Source organism: Monodelphis domestica, chromosome 4 (genome assembly GCF_027887165.1).
Source record: "Monodelphis domestica isolate mMonDom1 chromosome 4, mMonDom1.pri, whole genome shotgun sequence".
In the NCBI taxonomy this organism is placed as follows: Eukaryota; Metazoa; Chordata; class Mammalia; order Didelphimorphia; family Didelphidae; genus Monodelphis; species Monodelphis domestica.
In genome coordinates this window covers 192804039-192831518 of record NC_077230.1, presented here as the reverse complement: position 1 = coordinate 192831518, position 27480 = coordinate 192804039, and the positions used below count along the sequence as shown (strand labels likewise).

The 27480-nt window shown below is 35.9% G+C and overlaps 1 protein-coding gene across 4 annotated transcripts in view; it reads left to right on the top strand.

Annotated features, from left to right (window-relative positions):
- ZNF385B (zinc finger protein 385B) overlaps positions 1 to 27480 on the top strand; it is a 553635-nt gene that overhangs the window by 166473 nt on the left and 359682 nt on the right. Inside the window, exon 1 of one of the 4 annotated variants that reach the window (XM_056794086.1) lies at positions 5780 to 6925. The exons of 2 other annotated variants lie outside the window; for them this stretch is intronic. In XM_056794086.1, the coding sequence (XP_056650064.1) occupies positions 6901 to 6925 (25 nt within the window). In that variant the 5' untranslated portion in view covers positions 5780 to 6900. Of the gene's footprint in view, positions 1 to 5779; positions 6926 to 27480 lie in introns of those variants that run through there. One more of the 4 variants, XM_056794087.1, reaches the window with a different exon arrangement.

The following is a 27480-nucleotide window of genomic DNA, read 5'->3' as shown; positions in this document are numbered from 1 at the left end:
AAAACACAACTGGAATTCTGTGTATACGTTGGGGTGGCACATTTTAGAAGAGACGTTGACAAGCAGGGGTACTTCCAAGAAAGATGCCTGGGTTGGTTGGAGGTCGGGAAATGGTTGCACGATGAGACTTGGCATTTTCAGAATGTTCAGCTTAGTAAGAGAGAACGGCAGGGGCTGGGATGGCTACTTTCAAACATTTGAGGAGCTGCCATACAGCAGTGCGTATAGACTTATTCTCTGTTGATCCAGAGGGCAGAACTAGGACGAGGGATTGAGTTGAAGTTGTAGGCAGGAAGGTTTTGGTTCAGTATAAGGAAGACTTTCTTTCAAATTAGAGCTGTTCGATCTCCAAGGGTGCTCTTTTACAAAGAGATGGATTTGTCGTCCCCTGGAAGTGTTCACAGCTCCCTGTCAGGTATCCCTTAATGGAATAGAAACCCAAATAACTCACTGCCATGAAATACAAGTCCTTAGAAACACAATGTGAAGCCAGCGTTCCTCTCATAGGTGAGTCAGGAGCACAAGATTATTCTGTATTGGTATATTGGTGTCTTCTTTTATTGTTTGTGGTGCTTTTATCCATCATCTCACTTGTATTCCCCTCATGGAATTTATAGCCTCGTGTGTACTAGTTATTTGCTCTCACGCCTTATTTTCCCCTCATAGATTAGAAGTTTGTTTAGAATAGAGACTCTCTTATTCTTAGTTGTAGTCTGCCTTCTTCCATCTTCTAGCTCTCTGCATAGCATATAGATTTTACAAATATCTGTCAAACTGAACTGAAACCGAATGGTTTTCTCTCATGATACTTGTTTGGAATTGAAAGCCTGCAAATTTTGAAAACTCAGTTATCACTCAAAGGTCAGTGGAAAAGTCATGGTCATTGTGAGTGGTCTGAAACAAATAACAAGTTAGGAACTATAAAGAAATGGAAAAGACGTCCCCCAAGAAAGTGGACTGGACGTTTAGTGAATGCGATGGAGAACCAATGTGCCCCAGTGTTACACTGAAGATGCCAAATGAGCAGAACCAAGAAAACGTTATGGACAGCAATGGAAATATTATTTGAAGGATAATGTGTGTGCATCCACCTGCAGAGAAAGAACTGATAAATAGAAACAAGGAAGATATAGTTTATATGTGTTCTTATGGGGATCTCCATCATGTTGGGTGTACCCCTTGGAGAAAGACCTGGACAACAGTTGCATAGGACGGACAGGTGTGGATGAGTTTCATTCTGAATCACTGAAGGGAAGAACCACGTCAATAAAACCAGAACTAAATTTGAATATTTAATTTACAATACTTTGATGTTATGCTTTGATTCTTCAAAGATTTATGACTTTACCCATATGAATATTCTTTCTACTAACCTTGCCAAATCTTGGCACAGGAGGTAGTTTTATGGGTTGTCTTGAACAGAACAATAACATCACTTGGTGGCCGATGGTTCAGTGATAAAGTTTTTTGTTTAACCTGGTAGGTCTTCAGACAATGGTCTGAGGTCAGACTCATTTTCAAAGATGTTATCGCTTGGAAAGACTTGCCAGAATTTACATATAGCTTAAGAGGTACTTTCATGTTAGGATGAGAACATGGGTAGTGTAATCTCAGAAATTAGTATTGTAAGAGGCAATACATAGGATTATGGATGTCCAACTGGAAGGGAGCTTAGAGGCTATTTTTCTTACAGGATAGGAAATTAAGGACCAGAGAAGTTGCTTCTTTCTTGATATCACACAGGTAGTTGTCAATGCTTACTATGTGTTAGACATGGAGGATATGAAGAAAGGGCAAAAAAAATCCCTCGAAGTTCACAATCTATTGAAGGAGACATCATGTAGACAAGTATGTATAAAGAAAATACAGGAAAAATTAGAGATAATCACAGAAGGAAAGCACTAGTTTTGAGGGGCACTAGAGAAAGCTTCTTGAATAGCAGCTGGATGGTAAAGTTGATAGAGTGCTGGATGTAGGTGTTCAAATCCAGCCTCAGACACTTAGTGACTTCACAACCCTGAAAAAGTCACTGAACCTCTGACTCCCTCAGTTTCCTCATCTGTAAAATAGAAATAATAATATCTCCCACTTCCTACAGTTGTTGTGAGGCTCAAATGAGATAATATTTATAAAACATTTAGCACTCTGCCTGACCCAAAAGAGGTACTAAATAAATGCTTATAACTTCCTTCCTAATTTCTTGCCAAACAGAATTTTAACTGAGACTAAAATGTAACCAAGGAATACTAGAAGTGAAGATGATGAGGAAAGAGAATTCAAGCCATGAGAGCAGACAGTGAAAATGTAGAGTTAAGAGTTGGAGAAACTCGTACATTGTCTATATGATGGTATAGCAAAGTAATAAATTGCAAAAGAAGGAGTCAAATTTAAATCCTCTGACCTCAATTATACTATATTTTCTACTTTAGAACATGTACTTAACCAGCTAAATAAACTAATTTGTTTAGTACTAAACAATTTAAAATTTGTTTTATGCTGGTGGTGGTGATGGATGGGGTGCTTAGTTCTACATCCTCTGTGCTGATGTGTTTATGGCACACTGTTTTTCCCCATCTGGTGATTTCTTGGAACTTTAACCCCAACCTCCTACTGCCATTAAAAAAAGCTAAAAATATATTATAAGTATTCTCAAAAGTATTATATATAGCACAATATAGTCATTACTGTTATTTATATGTGTCATTCTAGCTGAACTTAAGATGCATTTTTCCAGATAAATTATCTGACTATTAATGATCAAGGCATGAAGTAGTCTTTGTGAGCACTCTGAGAGGAAAGAAAAAGAATGAATTTGCATAGACCCACTAAAGATACAAACGGCCTCCTGGCCATTGAAATTCTTTCTTGATTCTCATATCCTAAAATGTGAAGCTTGACATGATGCATATTTTTGCTTTCTGGAATCATGGAAGAAAAGTGACATGGTGTAATATATTCCACTTTCTCTTAAAGAGTTTATTTTTGTTTTATAAACTATTGTTGAAGAGGCCATACACAAAGACACACACAGTAGGGATTGAGAATTGTTGGCTTTGCCATGGTAGAACAGATTGGTCTCTGCGAAGTATATCACCGTAGGTATTCAATTGAACCCATATTCAAGTAACCTAATTGAAAACTACTCATGGTATAATGAACACAAAAGCCAGCAAGTGACAAAAGATCCCAAGGCATTCCTGTATCCTACAAGTGGTTCTCTAGTCCTGTCTCATTCTGTTCTCACCATTCTGGCAATAGTGCCCCAAGAAGCACCTCCGCTCTTCGCTATCTCATAAGTGGTAACACTGGCACTTCCTCATGAATTCACATTGTAGAGGCAGCTGATGGTTGTTTGAAATTTATTAAATTACATGAGATCACTTGAAGTATTAAATATCTCATAAAGATGATAGCATTTAAAAATGTGTTCATCATTTTATGAAAATAATCATTTTAATGGTAGAAGCCTAGACCAGTTCCAACTCGGATTATTCAGAAAGATATAAGAAATGTCATAATGAGTCAGACCAATGACCAGAAAGTAGTTACAAAATCCCCTAAGAAGTTCTAGTGAGATAATATCTAGAGATTAGTTAAATTCTTCAGATAGCTGTAAGAATCTGCTGTGACCTCATCATCTACGAATTTATTAAAGTCTCTTTTAAACTCATTTGTATACATTTTTTCATCAGCTGTGTTTATATTCACTTATAGGTATTCAATTTTTCTTAATCATACACAGCACTTAGCTTTTTATTTTTTTTGCTGGCTAAGTTGATTCAGTTATATTAGGGCTGCTAATACAGAATCTCCTAATGTTAGACCAAGAAAAAAATATAATACTTGCTGATTCTTTTGTGTCTTGTCCTTTAAGCATTCCTACAGTTCCTCAGCATTTACTGATTTTTAGAACTCTATTCCCTCCTGCTATACTTTCCTACCTCTTTCCAGGGTTGTCCTCCTTTCTCTTTTCATGCCTTATCATTTTGTATAATCCTATCCATTTCAAATGACTTATTCTCCCCTGATTTTCAACATTATTATTCCTCTGTTCTTGCATGATTACATTACCACATTCCTAAAGCTTCCTTATTTTCCCTTTAATTGCAACAACAACCCTTGGCCTTCTACTTTCTACCCAACCCAGGAAGGTGATTCTGCTGTCAAAAGACCTCTTTAAACATAGATTCTCAACTCATAGGTCAATGATACTTTATTTTTCTTAAACAAAGGCTTTTGTAATCCCTATGGTTTTCCTAACAAATAGTTTTGTCCTATGTTAAACACTTGGTTCCTCTCTAGAGAGCATTGTTGTCATTAGCAACAACAACATTATTATCCTTGTCATCCTCAAAAGCTTATTTGGTAGATAACCTGGTTCCTAGACATTTTCAACTCAAGATCAGCACCACTGACACTGGTCATCAAAAATAACATATAACCAAGCAAACACTGAATTAGATCAAGGTGGCATCGATGGAAGAAAAGTGGCATAAAATCATTTGATTATAGGTTGCCCTGATGGCAGAATTAGTTCTAATGAACATTTATAACTAAAATTCAGGAAATTGGAAGGCATCTTAGTGCCACAAATTAGTTGAATACTATGCTATATTCTCCCCTTTCTGAGGATCAACCATGATATAGGAGGAGACTTGCATTCAAATCCTAGGTCTGATATAGACTGATTTGTGAGCAAATGTTTCAATCTCTATGAATCTCAGTTTCCTTATCTGTATAATGGGGATACAATGGACAATACAAAACGATTGCGAAGGGAATCATTTGTTGGCATGAATCTGCAACATAAATGTGAGTTATTATTAAGACCATTGCCAGTGGCTTAGGACTAGGACCACAGTTGTCTTGGTGTATGCTATTTAGATTCTATCTTCTTGATCCCAGTCACAGCCCTGGAGGTTGATTGTAATCTTCCCCAAACTGCTATTTTACACACACACACACACACACACACACACACACACACACGCACTCAACATATATAGATATATATCAATAGATATAAATGGATATAGATATAGAGAGAATGCACCTACTGTGTGCACATAATTAGAATACTATGGTTGGCACCAAGGAAGGTACAAAGCCTGTCTTGGTCTATCGTGATTCTTGGTTTTTTGGGCGATGCTGCCAACAGCTACAAAATGAATGGAAAAATAGTGATAGAAATGAGTGCAAAGATTACAGTTCTTTCATTCCCTTTGTGAGGGAATGATCCCTTCCGTGTGAGAGAGATACACAAAGATCTTCAGCTAGAGTTTTTGACTTATAGACAGTTTTACCAATTTCCCCCAAATCCCATTGTGTCTCTACTTTAGTCCTTAGGGGCTGCCATGATCAAAAGTGCCTCTGATATCTAGGATGCTGGGAAACAGCTGTGATGTGTTTATCTCTACACAGACTTCTTAGACCAACTGATACCTCAAGGATACTAAACTACTGATATTGCTAAAGCTATACAATACACTCTGATTTTGAGGTCCCCCCCAGATAGAAAGGGCTTTTTACTGCATGTTAGATCCTGAATGGATGACCCCACTGAGCCTGCAGGACACATTCTATTCTCCCAAAAGACCCTTCTTACATTTCTTAGAAATATTAGTATAAATTAAATTATTAAATAAATAAATTAATTAAAGCCTTATTCCTATAGTTTTGTTATTGTTTTATTAGAAAACTCATATTATTGGTGGGGTGGAGTATATGTGTGTTATGGGGGTGGGGGAAAGCTGCACATGTTTTGAAACCAATAATCTCAATAAAGTCTTCAGTCATTTTTCATGAAACTTTGTAGAGGTAGATCTCTCTTGTGTTTGTATAGAGAACTAACTGGCTCATGCATTTACAGTTTAGTAAAGAAAGAGAAAATGCTGTGAAAAGTAAATACTATGAATTATTGCTCTGTGTGTGTGTGCCTGTGTGTTTAGGGGACAGATCTGTGAATGAAAGAGCAGTGGAATTTTTTTTTCTTTAATCAGTCTACACCTTCCTTTCTTTCATGTATGTTATCCTGTGCCCCAGATTGCTCTGAAATCTTTTTTATGCAAGAACTTAGTTTGCAGGGAAAAGACAATGTATTGCCTCATGTTTACATTGCCTTATGCTTATAAAGTTATTCTTATTATTTATTTTATAGACAGGCACTTAGTAAAAATGTGCACAATGTACTCTTTAATGGATATCCGTGGTCAGATATATGGATTTCTTTCTATGATCATAATTGTAAATGCCTTTACCGCTTTCATTTGTCTGTACAGAAGACTCAGGAAGCTAGAGCTCTTTTGATTTTTGCAGCCTTTACAATCATAAGTCCTTCTAATCTCGACTACTGATTTCTTCTCTGTCTCCTGCTCATTGTTGAAAAGGCAGAGCTATTTTTACCTTTCGCACACTTTAGCTGGAGGATCCTTCCTTGGGGGGTGAGGGGGAAGGTGTTTGAGCCTTTCACAATCATCTCCTTTTGATGGTTTGCTTGAATGTGATCACCGTAGCTGATTTCATGCATTGATAATGAAGGCATAGGTTGCCGGCTTCTCTGCATAAATCCACCTCAGACTTGTAGGCTGACAGTGCTCCCGCCTTTCAGTACACATGAAGATATAGGACTGAAATTGCTTTGCTTTCTTTACAAATGACTCAGAGTGTGCTTGTCCTTCCCTAAAATGTTGCCAGCGTGTAAAGGATTTTCAATGAGCGATGCAATAAGCCTGTGTCTGGGAAGGTTTGAAGCTGCATTGATATAACATTGTACTGTCACACAGATGATCAGGGCTGGAGCCAGAGCTCTGTAGCAAGAACTGGGCATCAGACTGGTCACACACGGGAAGTTTGGTTTACCAACTTGGTTGCTATTTAAGCTGGTGAAACAGAGCTGCCATAATGTGGAGTGGACTTCCTAGTAGAGGTGAGCATTGCTTGTTTAAATTATTATTATTGTTAAACTTGGATGACGCCCTGAGATGTCTGTATGAGATGTTTTTATATGCCTTGTTAATCCTGGAGGGTCATCATTGTGTTTACCACGCTGCACGGATGGAGAAGAAGGGAAAAGTAAATCCTAGAATATGTGATTCTTTGATTTTATTTTAAAGTAACTCCTTGTATATATAGAAAGGCAAAGCTTTCTGTTCCTTCACTGCTAGCTTTTTGCAGAGGACATCTTACCAGTAGGTGACTTCCTTTGCATTTTAAACATTTTCAAACAAGTCACTGATATTATGTGATTTGCCATCATTATACAAAGTCGGTAATTAGCAGCATGATTATGGGTTCCAGGTATAAAAAAGGCTGTAGACTGAATGTAAGCTGTAGTATCTTTGACATGAAAAATATAGATGGAACCTTTGATAATCACAAGCTAAAAAAAGTAAATGAAATGGATTACATACTGGAGTTATCATCTTGTTAAGCTTGACATTATTAATAATTAAAAGTTATGACCTGTCAGGCTCTGGGCAACCTCTAGTAATTTATTTCCAGTGATGGTTTTCTTTCTGAGAAAGGCATAAAATTGCAAGCATTTCTGCCTAAGTATAGTTTAATTAAATGTGACATTTTAAGTGCATCAAATTTTATTTTCTTTAATGTAAATATGGTGCTGACATTAGCCTGTGAAGTTGCCTTACTAAATCATCATACTTTAGAAAGGCCCAACTTAACATTACATAATGAACTGGTATCTGTTTAAAAAAAAAAAAAGAGTTTTACCTGCATCTGAAAAGCACTTAGATGATGGGAAGCTGAAAGTTATCCTCTGTCCTCTGAGTGTTACAGTCCCTTTGCTTTATGTTTGTTCAAGTCTAATCTGATTCTAATGTGATCAGAAAATATTCTAAAGGAAGAGAAGGGTGTTGACAACGATTGTGGCACATTCACAATTGTATTATGCTTATTAAGTGTCTGCTTAAAATGGAGAGATTGTAGAGGGAAATCTATTTTTATTTGATTGGGAACTAGCATAGCTCTTGGGTTTTTTTTTTCTTTTTTTCCTGCTAAATTTATTTATGAGGCAGCTGTTTTATAGCTTTCGGGTCTAAAGTTATAGATAAGTGTGTTTTTGTTTGACAGAAGATTCGAGAATTCCCATTTACTGCCAGTACATGTAAAGCTTGGCTAAGCAGACTGCATCAGGAGCAAACCATTTGTGTTAGCCAATCTGTCTTTGCAAGTCCCAGGGCCACTATCTTGCTAGAAGCCACTGTGTGCTTTTGAAAGCATGAAATTAGTTTTATACTGAGCACATGGTTTCTCATTTAGCAGTCCTTTTTATGGTAATGGTCAATTTATGGTTCACTGCCAGGATTTCGGTGTTCTGTCTGAGCTGATAGCTTCCGCTAAGGTGTCCCTTGGAGATAAAAAAGGGAGAGAGGGTGAGAGAGAGGGAGAAAAGAAAAGAAAAAGAAAGAAAACCCACCTAATTATGCCTTAGAAAGGAGACTCTTACCTTCCACCTAGTCTGCTCACTAAAGGTTTTAGTTATTCCATCAAAGTTCTTTCATGTGATTTAATCTGGATTGTGCAGGTTAATACCTGCCAATCTGGTTAGTTCTTAAAATGTTATAGAGAAATGGTTGAGTCGAGGCATGTGTAACGTTTGTCCCCACTTTTGAAATGTGTGTGCAGTAAGCTACTCTCTTGGTGCCGGAAACATCATGTAATTCTTTTTATCACCCTCATTTGCTAGTTTGGTAATATATCCTCGAGCATTGTTGTGAAGAAATACAACCTCTTCCCTCCTTTCCCACCCCCATCCTACCGCATATATAAAATAGTGTGTCACAATATATTGCCATGCTGTATATCCTTTACTTCTGATGACTGGTGACTGCTGAAGACTACAATTAAAGAGTCTGAACAGAGAATGGTTGAAAAACTGCTTCTTTCATGTAATTTCTTTGACTTGAAAAGTGAGAGCTCTCAGCTGTCATAATTATAGAAATACTATGTTAATTTTTTCCCCTTGTCAGCTAGTGATGAGGAATCTAAGTATGCTAATGAATGCTGAATTGGTGGTAATTCTCTGGTGCTTTCCTTCCAGTCCTTTGGGTCACCACAGGACCATTCAGTGCAAATATACTGATGAGTTTTAGTGTGCTTTATAATGCAAGTGATCAAAATTAATCGCTAGGCTATTTGTTAAAGAATTCGTGCATGGTCATCTTTTTTTCCATGATAGTTATGGGTGTTCAGGTGAATCCATCTATGTAATGGGACTCAAACATACTTGATTATATCTTGGTCTCTCCAAAGAAGGGAAAGGAAAATTTTAAAACTGGAAATTTCATTTTTATCACTTGGAGATTTTATTTTGTTGAATCACTTAAAGAATATTAAGGATAGAAGTCAATTGTAAAAATATGGAAACATTTATGACCAATGAGAATCATCAGGGGCATGCTTCCTGCTTTTGACGCTCCGTGAGAATTATGACTTCATATATCCTTACATTTTAGGTTCAGGTGGTCAGAGAGTACAGGTACCTTCCCTCTATTCATTATCAGGAGAGATATTTGTTTTAAATACATAAATTACAAATAAATCCTTTGCATCACATGCTTTCTTCCTAAGTCTCAGAGAAAACAAACAAACAAACAAACAAACAAACCCATTTTTGAAGGGTGGGGAGCAGTAGATAAGGAGGCCAGGAGGTACCTGACTAAAAGTACAAGGAAACACAGTGTTGAGCTGTTTTTTAAGCTTAAAATTTCAGAGTTCTCTTTAAAAACTGAGCTTTGCCTATTTCGTATGAAAATAATCCACAAAAATTCACTTCTGAAAGCAAAATATAATGGAGCTCTTATTAATCTTGGTAATAGCAACTTGTCATTGATAGTATTATGTAGAAAATCAATATGGAGCCAAGACAGAAATTCTCAGTAATTCATTATCTACTCTGCTTACTCTGTTAGCAAGGTACCAGTGAGTACAAGTTATTTTTGGCATGGTTCCTTCCAAGAGTAGATTATTATGCAATCTGGTTATTCAGTAGTCAAAACGTAGTTGTGAAACGTTGTTGTAAACAAAATGAAGAGTCCACTGTTTTTACTTTTCCTCTGCATAAATGAGCCTGGAAATTTTGCAGTGAGTTCATAGTTAACTCAAAAGTGTAGTACAGAAAATTGCTAACATTTTACAATATATCATAAGATTCATGTGATGAGGAAGAAGATACTTGTCTTCCAATCTTCTCTCTTGGAAGGTTGTGTGCCTTAGACCCATAGCATCACAGAGCTAGGGTAGGAGGGGATCTAAAGCCCATCTAGTTCAGTCTCCTCCATTTTACAGATGGGGAAACTGAGGCTCTTATAGATTAAGTAACTAGCCCAGAGTCACACAAGTCATAAGCAACCCAATCAGGAATTGAACATGGGTTTTCCCTCTCCCCAGTCCATGCCTTTCTGCTGGGACATTCTGACTTTTAAAAAATGACTGCCTTGAGGGCAGCTGGGTAGCTCAGTGGATTGAGAGCCAGGCCTAGAGATGGGAGGTCTTTCCCAGCTGTGTGACCTTGGGCAAGTCACTTAACCTCCATTGCCTAGCCCTTATCACTTTTCAGAAGGTAAAGGTTTAAAAAAATGACTGCCTTTTCCATTTTTCTATTTAAAAAGGGGTCATATTGTTTTCAAGTAAGAGAGTTCTTTTTATGGATGAAATAATAGCCAAATGTTACTGAGTGCAAAATAGAGGCATTCTCATTTTTGTGAATAAATAGAATTTTGTAAATTCGCTTATTTTCTTTGGTGCTTTTTCTAAAAAGTTATCTTTTTAACCTTTCATTTGTCCCCATTTTTAGGCATAATCCTAGTTTTTCCATTCAGTTAAATGTGTGTACTCAAAGCCCAAATCTCTGTTCTTCTTTCTCTCTATTGAAATTGATTTTTAGCAATAAATAGTTGGGGAAAAGTCAACTCTAACTTCTTAATAGAAGATATTTGGTAAATTGCAACTGCAGTGCATTAGATGGTATCAAGGATCAGCTCCAGGATTTCAAAAAAACTTACTTTCATGACTATCTCTTTTGGCAATATGCAATTCTTCACAATCTGTTTATTTCAGTCCTTAAAACTTGGTTTCTTTTCCCTTTCTTTCCCTCTTAACTATTTCCAACTTTTTGCTAGTTCTGGGTGGTTTCTTGCTCTGTTTTCACCGCTGTTTTTTTTAACAGTGAGACTAGATATCTTTATATTCTTTAATATATTATATTATTATGCATAATAATATAATATATTAATATATCTCTTTAATATTCTGTGGTATTTGGCAAAGTTTCCCACCTGGAAAATCTACATGTCACTGTTCATTTCTGCCCTGCTTTTTAGTCATTCTTGACTTTTTCTACTTGTTTGTGGTTGGCAGAGCACCCAATAAGGATCAATGGGAGCAGCCAAATTTCAATCAATTAATGTAACTTGAAATCTTTGCCTCAAGAAACCTGAGTGAATTGCTTTCTTAATTATATTGGAATGGTCACTATCTTGCATAAATCAAAATTACTAGTATTTTGAAGAGGTCACAGTGTGTGAGCTACTGATTATGTTAACCTACTGGTTTATTTCTTCTTGTTTCTTCAGAAAGTGTTGCTTTCCACCCCCACCCCCACCCCCAACAATGGCATCCTCTGTGTGGATTACTGATATTAGGAGTATCCTAGTCTAAATTAGGGGAAATTAGGGGAACAATGGATAAGATACCAGGCCCCAGAGTCAGGAAGATTGAACTTCCTGAACTCAAACCTGGTCCCAGACACTTACTACTTGAGTGACTCTGGGTAAGTCACTTAACCCTGGTTGCCTCAGTTTCCTCCCCTGTAAAATGAGCTGGAAAAGGAAATGGCAAACTACCTCAGTATCTTTGGCAAGAAAACCTCAAATGGATTCATGAAGAGTTGGATATAACAGGAAAAAAAAAATCTAAATTAAGACTTGGTCCAAGATTTCTACTACACCATAAAAAATCTTCAATTATTCTTTTTTTCACACATTTAGCAACTTACTCACCAACCCCATGATAATGATAATTCTTGTTTACTCCAATTGTTTCAATGATAGAGCTCTATTTTTATTCTATTTATTTGTTTATAACTCTAACTTCTGTCTTAGAATCAATACTAAGTATCAGTTCAAGTCAGAAAAGTAGTAAGGGATAGGCAATCAGGGTTAAGTGATTTGCCCAGGCTCCCACAGCTAAGTGTATGAGGTCAAATTTGAACCCAGGACCTCCTAATTCCAGGTCTAGCTATCACTTGGGCCACTTCACTGCCCTGAGCTCTATCTTTAAGTAGACATCTTTAAAATCAGTTATTTCTTTATTGTATTTGATTATAGTGGGTGGTGCTCTGTATTCAGTGCTTCCTCCAAGAATAGTTTTGCCCCAGATTTTTTAGGTCAGAATGAAAAGATTTGAGTCTACATTTCTGAAGAATTTTTACAATTGGCACAGGATTAGATGTGACTTTGGGAATTCTGACTAGATGATCATATCTTTTCTTCATATATTGTAGTACAGTTTTTAATGGCTATTAGGGAATGTTTTTGATCTAACTACTATTATATTAGAGAAGCAAGAGTTCAGAGAAAGGAGTTTTAAAAATGAAGATATGTGTTTATTTATGAGAAAGGCTTATCTCTAATACAATTAACTGAGCTACAACTGATAAGTTAGAGGTAAGGTGACATCCTGGCTAGAATTATGAACTTTACATCAGCAAAACCTGGATTTTGATCCTGCTCTGACCCTGCTTTGATCCACGACTATAGACAGATCACCTCATCTTTATTTATCTCAGTTCTCTCCTCAAGGCTGGCCATATATGTTATAGATAGATTTCGATATGCATTGGTGGTAAGCATTACCCACACTGACAAAATTCCAAATCATTTAATACTTTATTACATAAAGTATGTAACTATATGAATTAGAGCTGTCAGATTCTAGAGGTAAATGGACAGGAGGTGTAAGAGGATGCCAAGCTACTCTTATCTCTGTAGTAGTACTTATATTTTTTAAAAATTGCCTTCCATCTTAGAATCAATACTAAGTATCAGTTCCAATGCAAAAGAGGAATTATTAGGCATTTGGGGCTAAGTGACTTGCCCAGGGTCATATAGCTAGGAAGTATCTGAGACCAGATTTGAACCTAGAACCTCCTATCCTTAGTCTTGCCTTTCTTTGAACTACCTTCCTGCACCTTTAGGTAGTTCTTATTACTAGCCTATAGAAAGAAGAGGATGGAGGGTTACCATAGCATCTCAAAAATTTAAACTCTAGAGTCTAGATACTAAATAAATATCTGAAAACTTTTCAGGGAGTTGAGCGGGATAAGCCAGATGCATAGTATAGGAAATATTTAGAAACTTCTTTTTCCTCCCAGGTCAGATTACCTCACTCATTTAGAAGACACCAACTATTTCTCTCTCCATTACCATTGTTACTTCCTACTAATATTTCTCTCTTCCCCAATTTACTATTAATCGAGAGCCTTTTCTATCTCCAATCAGTAAAGAAAACACACTGTAGATTGTGAAGTCTACTATGATTTCTTTTTTCTGTTAGTAAAAAAAATGGAACAGGTATTAAAAAACTTATTCTTAATGTCCCTTTCTTTTTTGTTCTCCAAGACTTTTTAGGGGAACTTTTACTTGTCTGCTAATGGAGTTCCTCATTCCACAAATAATTAACTGAATATGCATCAACTTTTCAGGAGAAAGTTCAATTCAAAAGTGTTCAGTATCTACTAAAATATGTTCAGAGCACTGTGTAGAACACTGAGGGAGATATAAATCTTAGATAACCTAAAAAAATCAATCCTCTCTTACCCCTCATGTCACTCAAACATCAATCCTGAACATGTTCCTCTATAGTTGTTTACCCTTGTTATACTAGCTTTGGCATATATTCATGTAATCTTGCACATGTTCAGCATAAATTCTAGCCAGAATCAAGGGAGGGAAACTTTTTCTTTAAACCCTTCCTTACTTTCTGTTTAGAATTGATCCTAAGTGCCAGTGACAAGGCAGAAGAGCAGGAAGGGTTCGGCAATTGGGGTTAAATGACTTGTTCAGTGTCTCATTCTCAAACACATCACATGACTCTGTTGGTTGGTGTATCTTCATAGAATCACAGGGTTTCCAGGTTGGAAGGGACTATAGTGGCCATCTTGTCTGCCCTATATCCAATTCATAAGTCATACTACAATTTACTTGACAAGCAGACAGTTATCCAATTTTTGCTTTAAGACATTGAAGGTGGGATAAGTCACCATGCCTAGAGGCAGCTTCTTCTACTTTGGGGCATCTCTAACTATTAAAACTTTTTTCTCCTCCAAACATCAAGCCTAAATATAACATTTCTAATTCTCATATCTGCATCCAAACAAAAACACATGAATGCTTTTGACAGCCCTTCAAACATTTGAAGATAGCTATCATTTCCTAGCTATTCCCTTACTCCCCTCTACCACTTTTTACTTCCTTAGGCTAATCCTTCCATATATTGATCTTCCATTTTTCAAATCCTTTTTTGACATGAACTCAAGAGCCTTTTCTATATTGTCTTCCCTCTTCAAAATCTTGTCAATGCCCTTTTTAAACTATGATTCCTAGACTGAATATGGCAATCCAGAAATGGTCTGACCAGTATTGACTATATAAAAATAGCATCTCCATATTCCTGGAATCTATGACTCCCTTAACACAGCCCCAAATCATAGTAGCTAAATTTTATTATTGAATCACATTGATGATTTATATTGGTTATACAATCCATTAAAACACCTAGGGTTTTTTTCCCCCAGAGAAATTGATGTCTAATCTAGTAATCATCTAGGACCTGTGAAGTAGATTTTTGACCCAACTATTAAGACTTCAAGTTTATTGTTATTAAATTACATTTAGTTATGTACAATCTGATACTTTAGACTAAGATTTTTGGGGATACAAACTATTACCAATTGTGTTAGAAAATCATCCCAACTTTGTATCATTTGCAAATGTAGCAGACATACCACTTGTGCCTTTATTTTAAAAAAATGGATGCAACAGTGCAGAAGAAAGTGTCCTGAATTTAAAACACTGACCTTGGATTTATGGTACCTGGAGTTTCGATCCCAACTTTGCCATTCGTTATCTGTGTGACCTTGAGCAAATCACTTAAACTCTATGGGTCTCAGTTACCTCATCTTTAAATCAAATGGTTTGGACTAGATTACTTCTGAAGTACTTTCCAACTATAAATTTATGTCTTAGAATCCCACAGCACTTTGCTGGATCACTAAAGAGCAGACCTCCTTCCAAGGGGGCATCAAATCATTATTATAGCCACTTGTGTTTGACCTTTCAACCAGCTCTGATATGATTTAATTGTTGGATATCATCTAGCCTACATATCCTGATATTTTCCACCAAGGTAGAATGTTTTCAAATGTTTTTCAAATGCTTTGCTAAAATATCATTAAATTATAACTATGATATTTCCAATTTACTAGTTTAGTAACTTGCAAAAAAGAAAATAATCATTATATTATAGCCAGCATTCATATGTGCTTTAAATTTTGCTGTTTTATGAATATTATTATTCCCATTTTAAAGATGAAGAAACCGAGGTAGATAGAAGTTAAATAAATTACCCAGGGCCACACAACTAGTACATGTCTGAAGTCAGATTCAAACTCAATTCTTCCTGAATCCAGATCCTTACTGCTGCCTGTTAAGGCATAATCTTGATATGATCTATAGTGCTCCTGCATTCCTGTGGTGGTGATGTAGCTGTTTTCCTCCTTTTAGTGTCTAGAAAATGGACAGCTACTATTCCTCCCATCTGTCCTATCTCCTCTACTGTTGACATAATATACTTATGAGAGTATATGAAAGTCGGCATGATTGTTATAAATACAGTTAAAGGAATTTCTTTATATATTTGGACTTGTGCCCTTTTCTATCCATGAAACAAGTGAGTTTAACTTCTTGGTTGCTAGAAAAAGAACCACCAGGGCATAGCAATTGATATTTAAAGGAGAAAAGAGTTAAAGATAATACTGATGTTTGGAATATGGCTATGTGTCATTGTCACAGAAAGAAATAGTTTAAGAAACTTTGTAATGTTGTCAAAAAAGGAAATAAGGTTAGCCTGTCATGGTCTGATCTTGATGAAATCAAGATCTCTTTGTGATTACTCTCCTCCCTTTCTAGATAATCATTAATCATCCCTTTACTAATATATTTTAGAATTTGACCATAAAGCAGAGTCAAACCCAATGTCCTATGATTTAAAGACTCTGTTGTCTTTTGTTTATTTTAATATTATTGGATTTTATTATTTATTATTGGATTATTGGATTGGATCTATTTTAGGACATTTTAGGCCTTTCTGTAGTTTTTTTAGATCTCTGAAAAGTTCTGTAAAATTTTCTGTGGTAAAATTTCTTCTGCTTTTTCATTTTCTTTCACAGATCACCTATAAATGCTGAGGAGTCGCAACATTTACATTTTTTTCAGTATTTTGGGATATAGTTCATCTAGGTTGGGTGACAAACTTTTCAAGGTCAGCTAGGTGTTAGTTCCTATTTATACTGACTTTTAAATTCCTATTATTCATTTCCTTCTGTCTTTCCCAGTCCAAAGCTAATTCTCTGACAGAAAATGCAAACAAAATATGACTTGATAAATTTTGCCCTCTCACAAAGGAATCACAGAATTTTTTTTTGAGAGATGGAATGGACCTTAAGAGCCATCTAGCTAAACTGATATCGCAATCCCCACTACATCAAACCTTACAAGTAGTTTTCCACTCTCTGCTTAAAGATTGCCAAGAAAATGTTATCTACTGCTTCTTGACAACACTCTCTCTACTTTTGGATAGCTCCAGTTGTTGGGAGGATTTATCCCCACTTTCCCCGACATTAAACCTAAATTTGCCTTTTTGCAACTTCTACCAATTGTTCTGAGTTCTGCAAGTGGGAGTCAAAAAATACAAGACTGAGCATTCCTCTAGATTAAATCCATTTAAATATTTCAAAACACTAATCATCACAGTCCCCTCATGCCATGTACACGCTTATGTTTCTTCTGGTTAAGTGTCCCTATTTTATTCTACTCATTCTCACATCCTATGAACTCAAAGCTATCACCATGTCGGATATTTTCCTCTGCGGATTCTCTAGCTTATCACTGTCCTTTAAAAATATGTTGCCTAAAACTAAAAAGAACATTTTTAATTTTTCCAAAAGAGATCTGACTAGACAAAATACAGATTCTCTGGAACTAAAGCATAAAGTTCATCTTACAGCAATTTGAGATCGAATTAGCTTTTTTGGGTTTTTTTGTCTGCCACATCAAACTGCTAACTCACTAAAATTGTAGTCAACTAAAATCCCAAGATCTTTTTCAAACCAATTTCTATCTGACCACAAATCCTCCATCTTCTATTTGTGAAGCTGACTTTTTGTACCTAAGTGTAAGATTTCATATTTATCGCTATGAAAGGTCATCTCATTAGAATAAGCTCATTACTCTAATTGGTCAAGGTTTTTTGGATCCTTTCTACCATCCAGTATGCTTTTTCTACCTACCAGTTTTATATTATCAACCAATTCAATACTCATTCCATCAATGCCTTTATCCAAGGCATTGATAAAAGTATCAAGCATCACAGAACTAAGCACAATTTCTTGGGATTATTCCTTGGAAACCTCCTCCCATGTTGACATTGAACCTTTAATAACTAATATTTGAATCTGATCAGCCAGCTCCTGTTCCATCTTGCTGCATTATCAAGGTCTTCTGTGGGGAAGTATGTAAATGGACACTGATACACATGAACAAAAGAACATCAAACATTTAAAAATGTATAGTAAAAAATGAGCAGAAAGGAACACAAAGCAATTTGTCACTATTTTCTCATATAGTCATATATACATACATCTGGGTTGTTCCAAAGGTCTTGAAATTTATATTTTTACATATATGTAGATATATATACATATACATACATATACATATAATTGTGTATATAGGTTTACCTATACATATATATTTTATGTGTGTAATTATATATAATATATTATACATTATAATGTATTAAATTTCTATTATAAATTATAATGTATAAGCTCTATGTATGTAATTAGTTATAAATGCACACATATGTGTGTGAGAATAGCACAGTGCTTGGCATCTAGTGAATGATTAAATATTTTTTCATCAATTTATTAAAAACAATGATAATTCAGTTGCTTATATAATTTTCTTGTTCTTAATATATTAAAATTGTGTTCGATTATTAAGATCATAATAGCAAAGAAAAAATCTAGGTAAACACGTCTATACAGTATTCTTCTCATCCTTCAGTTTAATAGCTCAGTCAAAGACGAAAATGAGGTTAGTTTTGCCTGGCTTGTTTTTGATAAAATCTCCCTGGCTCTTTGTAATTATTGCTTCGTTTTCTAGATGATTGATTAATTAATCACTTATTAATGGCTTATTTGAAAAGCCCTGTGCTAAATTCTAGGTATACAAATAGAAAATTAAGATTATCCTTGCACTCTAGGAGCTCATATTTTAATGAAAGATTGCAGACATGGAAGGTTTCTGCTACAAGTTAGATGGAAAAGTCCTATGTTCCTTTAGTTTACAACAGCAAAGCAAATGTTAATATTTATTTTCAATAACACAGACCTTCATCTTAAAATCAATACCGTGTATTGATTCCAAGGCAGAAGACAAGTAAGGGTTTGGCAAAGCAGGTTGTGATTTACCCAGGGTCACACAGCTAGGAAGTATCTAAGGCCAAATTTGAACCTAGGAACCTTCTGTTTCTGGATCTGGCTTTCAATCCACTGAGCCACTTAACTGCCCACAATTGTTGATGTTTATTCTTTAATACCATTTCCACTGAAGAAAGAATATCAGTTTGTTTTATTTCAGTGTACTAAGAACTATGGGGGTAATAATTTTCTGGGTCTCTAGTAGCTGTGGCATGTGGAGGAATAATTGATAGGTTACATCTCCAAAGGATTTGCTTTCCAGAGTGATGTCTGAGGGCACTGGCTTTCAATTGAGGTGGAGATGTTCATCAACCTTCTTTTTAATGAACTGGCTCTAGAACTTTCCCAGGCATTGAAGTCAAACTCTCTGGTTTAAAGGCTCTTCTCTAATTTTGTGGTAGCTTTCTCATTTCTGCTGTCTTTCAAATGTTTATCAATTAATACCCAAGTATGAAATTCATTTGGGCTGGGCAACATATTGATTAAAGGTAGCTAGGGGGTCTCGATGTCTCTTCACTTATCCAGGTGGGTGTCAGTTTCCTTTTGGCCCCTTTAGTTCTGCCATTTTCAATGCTAACATCATCCCTGCCAGGGAAAACTGAAGCAAAATAGGATGGTTTAGTTCTGACTCTCTCTTGTTGTCAGTTATCATCATTCTATCCATTCTAAATAAAGGTTCTATTTTTAAATTTTTTAATCTTCCCTTTTCACAAAACAATATTGAACAATAAAAATATGTGGTCCTTGTCTTACTTGCCAATCTCTTCTCATTTTTTTAGTTATTTTTAGCACTTTTGACACTTTTTACTATTCTATGCTATTTATTGGTCTTGCTTCCATTTTCTGTACATTAAAAATGGTTAATAAGTTCCTTCTAATTCTACAGTCTTCTCAGTAGAATTATACACCTCCTTGGGGTTGTATGATGCCAGGGGATGGTGTGTATGTGGGGAGGTCCTTACCCTTCTGCCTTCCACTTTAGAGCAGGCACAGACATTATCAGCCTGTTTTCTCATAGCTCTCATCATATTCTTAATTGACTGATGAGTAAGAATTCCATGGATATACTAAAGGCAGAATCCCTCAAAACTCTTCTTCCTGCTGGCCTTAAGAGTAAATGGATAGGGCTAACAGAGTTATGTCTAAAGATAGGAGGTCCTACTTTCAAATTTGACCTCAGACAAGTCTAGACAATCACTTAATCCCATTTGCCCAGCCCTTAATACTTTTTTGCCTTGCAATCAATCCTTAGCATTGATTCTAAGATAGAAGGTAAGGGTTGGTTGTTTGCTTGGGTTTTTTTTAAGAGTATATGGATGACTCTCTGGAGTTGGGGCAGGGAAGATAGGGAAATACTCTTATTCCCACCTGATCGAGTCAGATTGTACATGAACTACCTGGTAAAGCAGCTTCTGGGATGGAGCCTGATCCTATTTTTGCCTTCTTTCCTTTGATATAGGGTACTGTGAGATCTCAGAGTTCAAGTAATGTTTTCCTCATTTTCTAGGCACTTGAACATCATCGTTTTTGATTATCTACTAGGGAAGTCATAAAAGCAATAACAGGAAAAGCATATTGAACATGCTTTAAGTATGTTAGGCCCTCATTGACTAGTCCTCAATTGTTTCTCTTTTTGTCTACTGAAATTTATTATTAAAACCTCCTCTCTTTTGACTTGCCCTATAGAATCTGACTCTCTAGGATCCTTACCATCCTTCCTCTATAACTTTTGAAATCAGTTCTTCCCGGAAATTATAAATTCCATTTTCTTTTCATCAATATGACCTTAAAACAAAACCTTCTCCCATTATATGTTTTTGATACTGTAGGCTTTCCTCGCTAGCTTCATAGAATATGAGTTTTAATGCTACCAATTGTATTAAAAGATTATGCCACATTTTTGCATCTATCCTCTGTTAGCTCTTTGTTTTCTGTTGGCAGATGGAGATGTAAGTCTGAAATTAAGTTGAGAAGTAAAGATGTATAGATATACATGTGTGATGGTTGAAGCCACAAGAGTGAATTCAGACTTTCAAGGGAGAAACTGTAGAGGAAAGGGATCAGAAAACAAATCTGAGGAATATACCTTTTAAGATCAGAAAACTGAAGTGCTACAGAAGGACAGAGAAAAGGAAGAAAAATGGCGGGGGGGGGGGGGGCGGAGTAAGGCATCTCTGAAGCCAACGAATGAGAGAATATACCTCAAGGAAAAGATTATTAACAGCACCAAATGTTAAAAGAGGTCAAGGAAGATGAGAATTTTTTTTAAAAGAGTGAATTTGAAAGTGAAGTCATTAATAGACTTTTAATTATCAGTTTCAGTAGAGTTGTAAAGGAGGAAATCAAGTTGCAAGAATCTGAAGGCAAAGAAATGATAAAGTGGAGGCATTAAGCATAGCTGACCTTTTTCAAATGTTAAATAATGAAAAGATGAAATGGGACAGTACCTGGATGCAATAGAAGGGTCAAAATATTTGAGAGGATTTGTATGTTATAGGAAGATATCCCAGGAGGCACTGGAGGAAGAAAGAATAAAAATGTATGAATGGGAAAGCATGTTGGCTGACTCAGATTTGGAGGAGATTGGAGTGAAAGGAATCGAGAAGAATTCACTTTAAAGGGAATTTTAGATACTTCTGTGAAAGAGGATAGTGAATAATAATAACAGAATTATTGAGTGGAACTCTAAGAAAAGTAGAGTTAGGCTGCCCAGGCTGAATATCTCATTCCAGGAATGCTTTGGAGTAGAGAACAGGATAATAGACTCATAGTATCATAGATTTCTAGCTAGAATAGACATTAGAGATCATGTAGTCCAATCTCCTCATTTTATAGAGGAGAAAACAGCCCCAAAGAGAATTGAATAACTTACCCCAAATCATAGAATTACTAAATAGCAAAGTTTGGTTTCAGAACCACATCCATTGACATCAAATTCAGTGTTTTTCCATATCATACCATGTGGAATGTGAATATTAATATTTTTTGTTTGTTTTCTAATAATGCCTAAATTCAAATGAGAAAGTTTGAGGAAAAAGTCACTGGTGAGGTATAGAAACAAGTACTTGGGCCAGAACTCAAATAAAAGCAGTAATAGTGTTAGACCAATGGTGAGAGGATAGAGAGAATACTTAGGAAAAGTCAAGACTTAACATCCATTTTCTATTCTCCTACCTCTGGGAATTGTGGGGTGCTATCTCATGTATAAATAGGCTAAAGGAGGAGAGAATGAAGAAGGAACGTTCTTTCAGCCACCAAGGTGACTGGTTCCAAATATAAGGTTCTTTGTACCTAAGTTAGATATTGTAGTGTCTAGAATAAGTACTTACCTGATTATTTCATTAGTATAGTAAACCGAAAAGGAAACTCCCCACAGACTCAGGTTGGCACTTTCTCTGAGACTTAGGGAGTCACCTAGAACACCAAGATTTCAAGTGACTTGTCCAGAGTCAGTATGTATCTGATACAAGATTTGCACCCAAGCTCTAAAAACTGATTCAATGTGATCTATCATTACTTCCCAAGTTGGAGCAAATGGATGAAATACCTAAATGTTTTTCCAAAGAAGGTAGTTGAACTTAATTTTTTTAACATCAGAAACTGGATGATGTATTTTTCTTAGCAATATTGTAGAACTAGTAGTTAATAGGAAGCATTATCATTCTGATTCTAATTTTTAAATATTTGGGAGAGTAAATTTTTAAAGGTTTTCTCAAAGTTCCTGACATAAAATCTTGAAAGTGAGGTGAATTAGCATCGTTGTATTGGTTTTTCAGTAGACATAAAGTTGTAGGTCCCCAAGGGCAGACACCTAGAAAGATGGAGAGTTTTATAAATTATTCCACATACTCCTATTGACTTCAAGCATAGATTTGAGTCAGTAAATGAATTCCTCCTCTAATTAGAAGTGTTAGCATTATTACCTCTAATCAGAAAACTGATATTGCCAGTGTATTTTTTTCCTTTTCACAATTGTATATTACATGTGAAATTTTATCTTTAAGTAAAAATATTTTGGATATGTAATACATATATGTATGCATATGAATTTGGAGAATCTAAACATATTCCCTGATTCAGTTGCTCTTTAAAAAAGAATACTTTTCCACGTTGAAAATATAATTTCGGGCTAAGAAGGGATATTCCCAGTCAATATAGGTTCAGGGTATAGCAAAAAAAGGAATGATGGGATATAACTTGATAAGAATCTGCTTCCCAATAAAAATCATGAAACCACTTGCTAATGAGTTATGATTTTCACTAATAGATACTTAATTTTTCAATCATGATAATAGAAGAAATGCAAGGCAGTAGCTGTCAGACCTGTGCACTAAATAATCATCCAGGCTGCTGCCCTTTAGTCTCCTGAGCACTTAGTGTGTCATGATGGTCGTAGCTCTGAGAGTGAAATACTTAAGGTTTTGTCCAACCCAGAGCAGGTATTGTTGTCTTAAGCCTGCTATGGCATCAACTACTTCTGGCTTTAAGGTGAGTTATCCTGTTTACCTTCTGGAGCTTGCTGAACTTGTCAAATCTACATGGGCAGGTTCAGTCCCTCCAGTGCCTATCAAAGTGTCTCCTGTAGAATATTTCCAGTTACCTTTACACAATCTTCATGTAAAGCATGGCGCCCCAGTGGACATGATTTCTGTGATGGAACTGTAAAATGTCAGTAGAAGTAGCTCAACACAAGTTGCACTACCATTTTTAAAGAGAAGAAAGAAAGAACAACTGAAAGGCCAGATTAAAATAATATTAAGGCATGCCTTAAATCCACAAAAGTGACACCATTCAGAATTCATTTTGCTGTATGTACTTGACTGAACTCATCCTATTGTACAGAGGGCATTTTTTTCATCTCCTACATTTAGTTCCCTGCTAGAGAAATGCATAACACTGGGTGATCTTACCTTTGGGGCTGCAATACAGACTTGTGATGAGATGATTTAAGGACAGAATGGCAGTTTTACCACGAATTCCCTTGCTTCTAAGGACTTATTGCAGAATGTGAATGTTAATTTAACTTGTTCTTTTTGTTTAATAAGCTCAAAATCCCAACTGAGCATGAATGGCAGTAATTTCAGTGCTCCTGTTCAAACTTTCAGCTCGTAGAACTGGAGGACTGTAGATTCAAATGTATCAGGACCAGCTGGCTATTGATTAACTCTACATTGTCCCAGAAATGCTTTTTAATATCTCTCTAAGTCAGGCTGCTGCTTTTTAAAGTGTTCTGTCTACTGGATATGGGGATAACGTGATTGACCTTAATGTTTTTTCAGTAGTGACGATGGCACAGTGTCACAGTGCTGCAAGAGCATCCTTATTCATTATAAGGATAGAGCTCATAGTCAGACTGACTCGGAGAAGTAGTAGCTATCTGACAATGGGCAAATTACTTCACCTCTATGAGCTTCAGGGTTGTCACTCATAAAATGGAAATGGAGTCAGAGTGGAATCGTGACTAGAAATGTAGCCTTGGCCGTGACATATACTGTATAGATGAGTCGTGACCGTGGGCGAGTCACTTGAATCCTCAATGCCTTAGACTGCTCTCTTGGTCTTTAGGTTGCAAGCTGCTAGATGGAGCTTCCTCACTGAAAGTTCCCTATGGCAACAAAATTAGGGATCTAGATGGAAAAAAAAAGTGGGAATGAAGGGTTGAGATAATCTCTACCCTATCCATCTCACAGGATTGGCAAAAGTATTTAAGATTACTTTATAAATGCAAGCTTTTTGTTAGTAGGATCTAGCCACACATTCTTCCCCCTTATGATCAAATGACTGTCAGTGACCCAGAGTGGGTAGATCCTGATTCAGACACTTGCCATCTTTGCACCTGATTCCTCAAGGATAAAACGGAACTAGTAATATCTAAAGGAGCTGCTTCTTTGCTGGGTTGTTTTAAGGTTCCATTGATTTAATGTACATAAAGTGCTTTGAAAACTGTAAAATGCCTTAAAAAATAAGCTTTTTATCCTCCTCACTATCATCCTCTGGATAATGGTCTCAATTTGTGAAATGGCTGCTTGGGATTAAAGACAGATATAAAGTTATATCTTTCCTCATAGAAACAGATCTCTATTGGTGTTCTTCAATCATAGCACCAACTATTTTAGAAAGCAATTGGGAATTTTATGAAAAAGTGTGGCCAAAATATCCATATATTTTGACCTCAAGATCTCATTTCCATATTTCCCCAAAAGGTTAAAGATCTTTGGAAAAAAGGTGTCCCATATATTAGAATATTCATGGAATAACTACTTATAGTACCAAAGAATTAAAAATAAAATGAGTACACCTGAACTGGTAAAAGACTCAAACAAGTTGTGATATATGAATATGACAGAATAATAATTTCACATCTAGATTTATAGCCATCCTTAATTCCACAGAGCAATTCCACAAATATGGACCATTATATAGATGAGGATGATGCTGAGATATAAATATATCCATATTTCTATATGTGTATGTAGATAATATGCTTGCATGGGTACATTTGTTTTTAGAAAAAAGATCATCAAATCCATTAACATAGTTTCAGTGATACTAACAGAGCTATCTTCAGTCATTTTGCTGTTCTCCTGCCAAAGAGTCCTTCCCTCATCTTTGCACTGATTGTCCCATGTTTCTGGAAAGCTTTCCCTCATTAACAATCACAAATATGTCAATATCCTCCAGGCCAAATATTAAAACTTTTGTGAAAATGGTTTTAGAAAATAATTTCAAATTATGAACTTTGGAGTTAGGAGGTCCTGTGCAATATGATGTGCCCTATCATTCAATTGCTATTTTTTCAAAAGCATTTGAACAAAAGGATAAACTGAGGCATATCATGCAAGGTAACATTTATTATGGAGGCAGAAGGAACAGGGTATTCTAGGCTTGGATTGTTCCATATACTATCAAATGAAGTCATTGTGTCCATTGGTTTTGAGAATTGTTTAAGAAATTTAAATTCTTGGGGCACTGAGGTGGCTCAGTAGGTTGATAGCCAAGCTTAAAGATCAGAGGTCCTGGGTTCAAATCAGACCTCAGATACTTCTTATCTGTGTGACACTGGGCAAGTCACTAACCTCCAGTTGTCTTGCCCATAGTATTGATTCCAAGATGAAAGGCAAGGGTTTTTAAGACGGGGTTGGGGGAAGAAAAATTAATTTAAGTTCTTTGTTGCAATGGAAGATTTGCTGAGTTTGGAAATGGAAGGAGTAAATCAAAAAGCATCAATTACATTTGTAAACCCAAATTTTGTAAAGATCAGAACATTTTTAAAAATGAAATTTAGGTAGAACTTTATGTATGTTGTCTCCAATGACTCTGCAAGGTAGGTCCTTCAGCTATTACAGATGAGGAAACCGAGACTAAAGTAAGTAGCTTGCCTAGGGTCATTTGGATAGTAAGTGAAAAAAAACAACACCATTCAGATCTTTCTGACTCTAAATAAAAGCACTGCCTTCTCATGTAAAGACTAAATCCCAGGTTCCTTACTGATATCTTCCTGTTGCCTCCAGCCTGTTCTATCTGGTTGTTAATGAAGCACCAAATTGTTAAAATCATATTTGAGAGATCTTAAATCCTATCCTCTATATTTAATTGGAATGCTTTAAGGTCACACCATTTCCCAAACTTTCCACCATCCATAGCTCAGAGAAATTTTTCTCATCACCACTGGACTAACCTTTGGGAAAATGATAATAGAGAAAACTCCCTATTCCAATTCCACTTTGTTATCTTTTTCTCCCTTTAGATTTTCAAATGATTGGGTGTCTGGAGAGGAAAAAAACCTGAGATAGGCTGAACTGCATTGATGAAAGCTTAAGGGAGACCTGATGTATCAAAATATAGTATGTGCTGCCTTGAAGGGTTGCATGGAAGACCAAAGAAATTATCCTTTTGGGAATCTGAAACTGTATAGAGGTTGGGTTAGTCCTGACTGGTGAGGTCATGTCAGTAATTTTTTTGAAAAGTTGGTAAATTTTTGATCAAATCAATAGTTTTTCACTGAGGTATTTCATGACTATTTCAGTGACTAGAATTATTAAGACAAAATGTAAATCTCTGATTCAGCAGGAATTTTCCATAGTTCAGGAACCCTGAGAGCTGAGGAGCTGTTATAATTATTGGTATGTGCCTATTTCACTGGCAGAGATGGAATATTTTTTGTTGATTTCTCTCCTCAAGTCATTCACATCTAGTGGCATAATATCACAATTCATGAACACAATTAAACAAAAGCCCAGAAAGACAAAAACAAAAATTCTTTTAAAAATCTTATAAAAATTATGAACTTAACAATCACCAACAAGCAGAAATATGTCAATGTACAAAGTAAATTTTAAAAAAAGATTGCATTTGAAATCATGAATGTATATTAAGTGGTTTGCATATATTAAATCTGTCCACACAGGAACAAAATTGCCTCATTTGTTTGTGTCTCCTGAACTATTTTTTCCTTAATGTTTTCTGATGTCTTACTGGCACTCTTTTCTAAGTAGATCTGTTACTGCTCATTAACTCAACTATCCCAAATAGAAACTCCTTCCTAGACACACAAATATACTTACGTGAAGTAATCAACACATTGGTCATATTGAAAATGTATACTTCATTCTGTACTACTAGTCCATCACCTCTCTGCCAAAAAGGAGCTGATACAAAATCAACATTTCTTAGAGTGGATCAGATATTATTAAATCATTAAC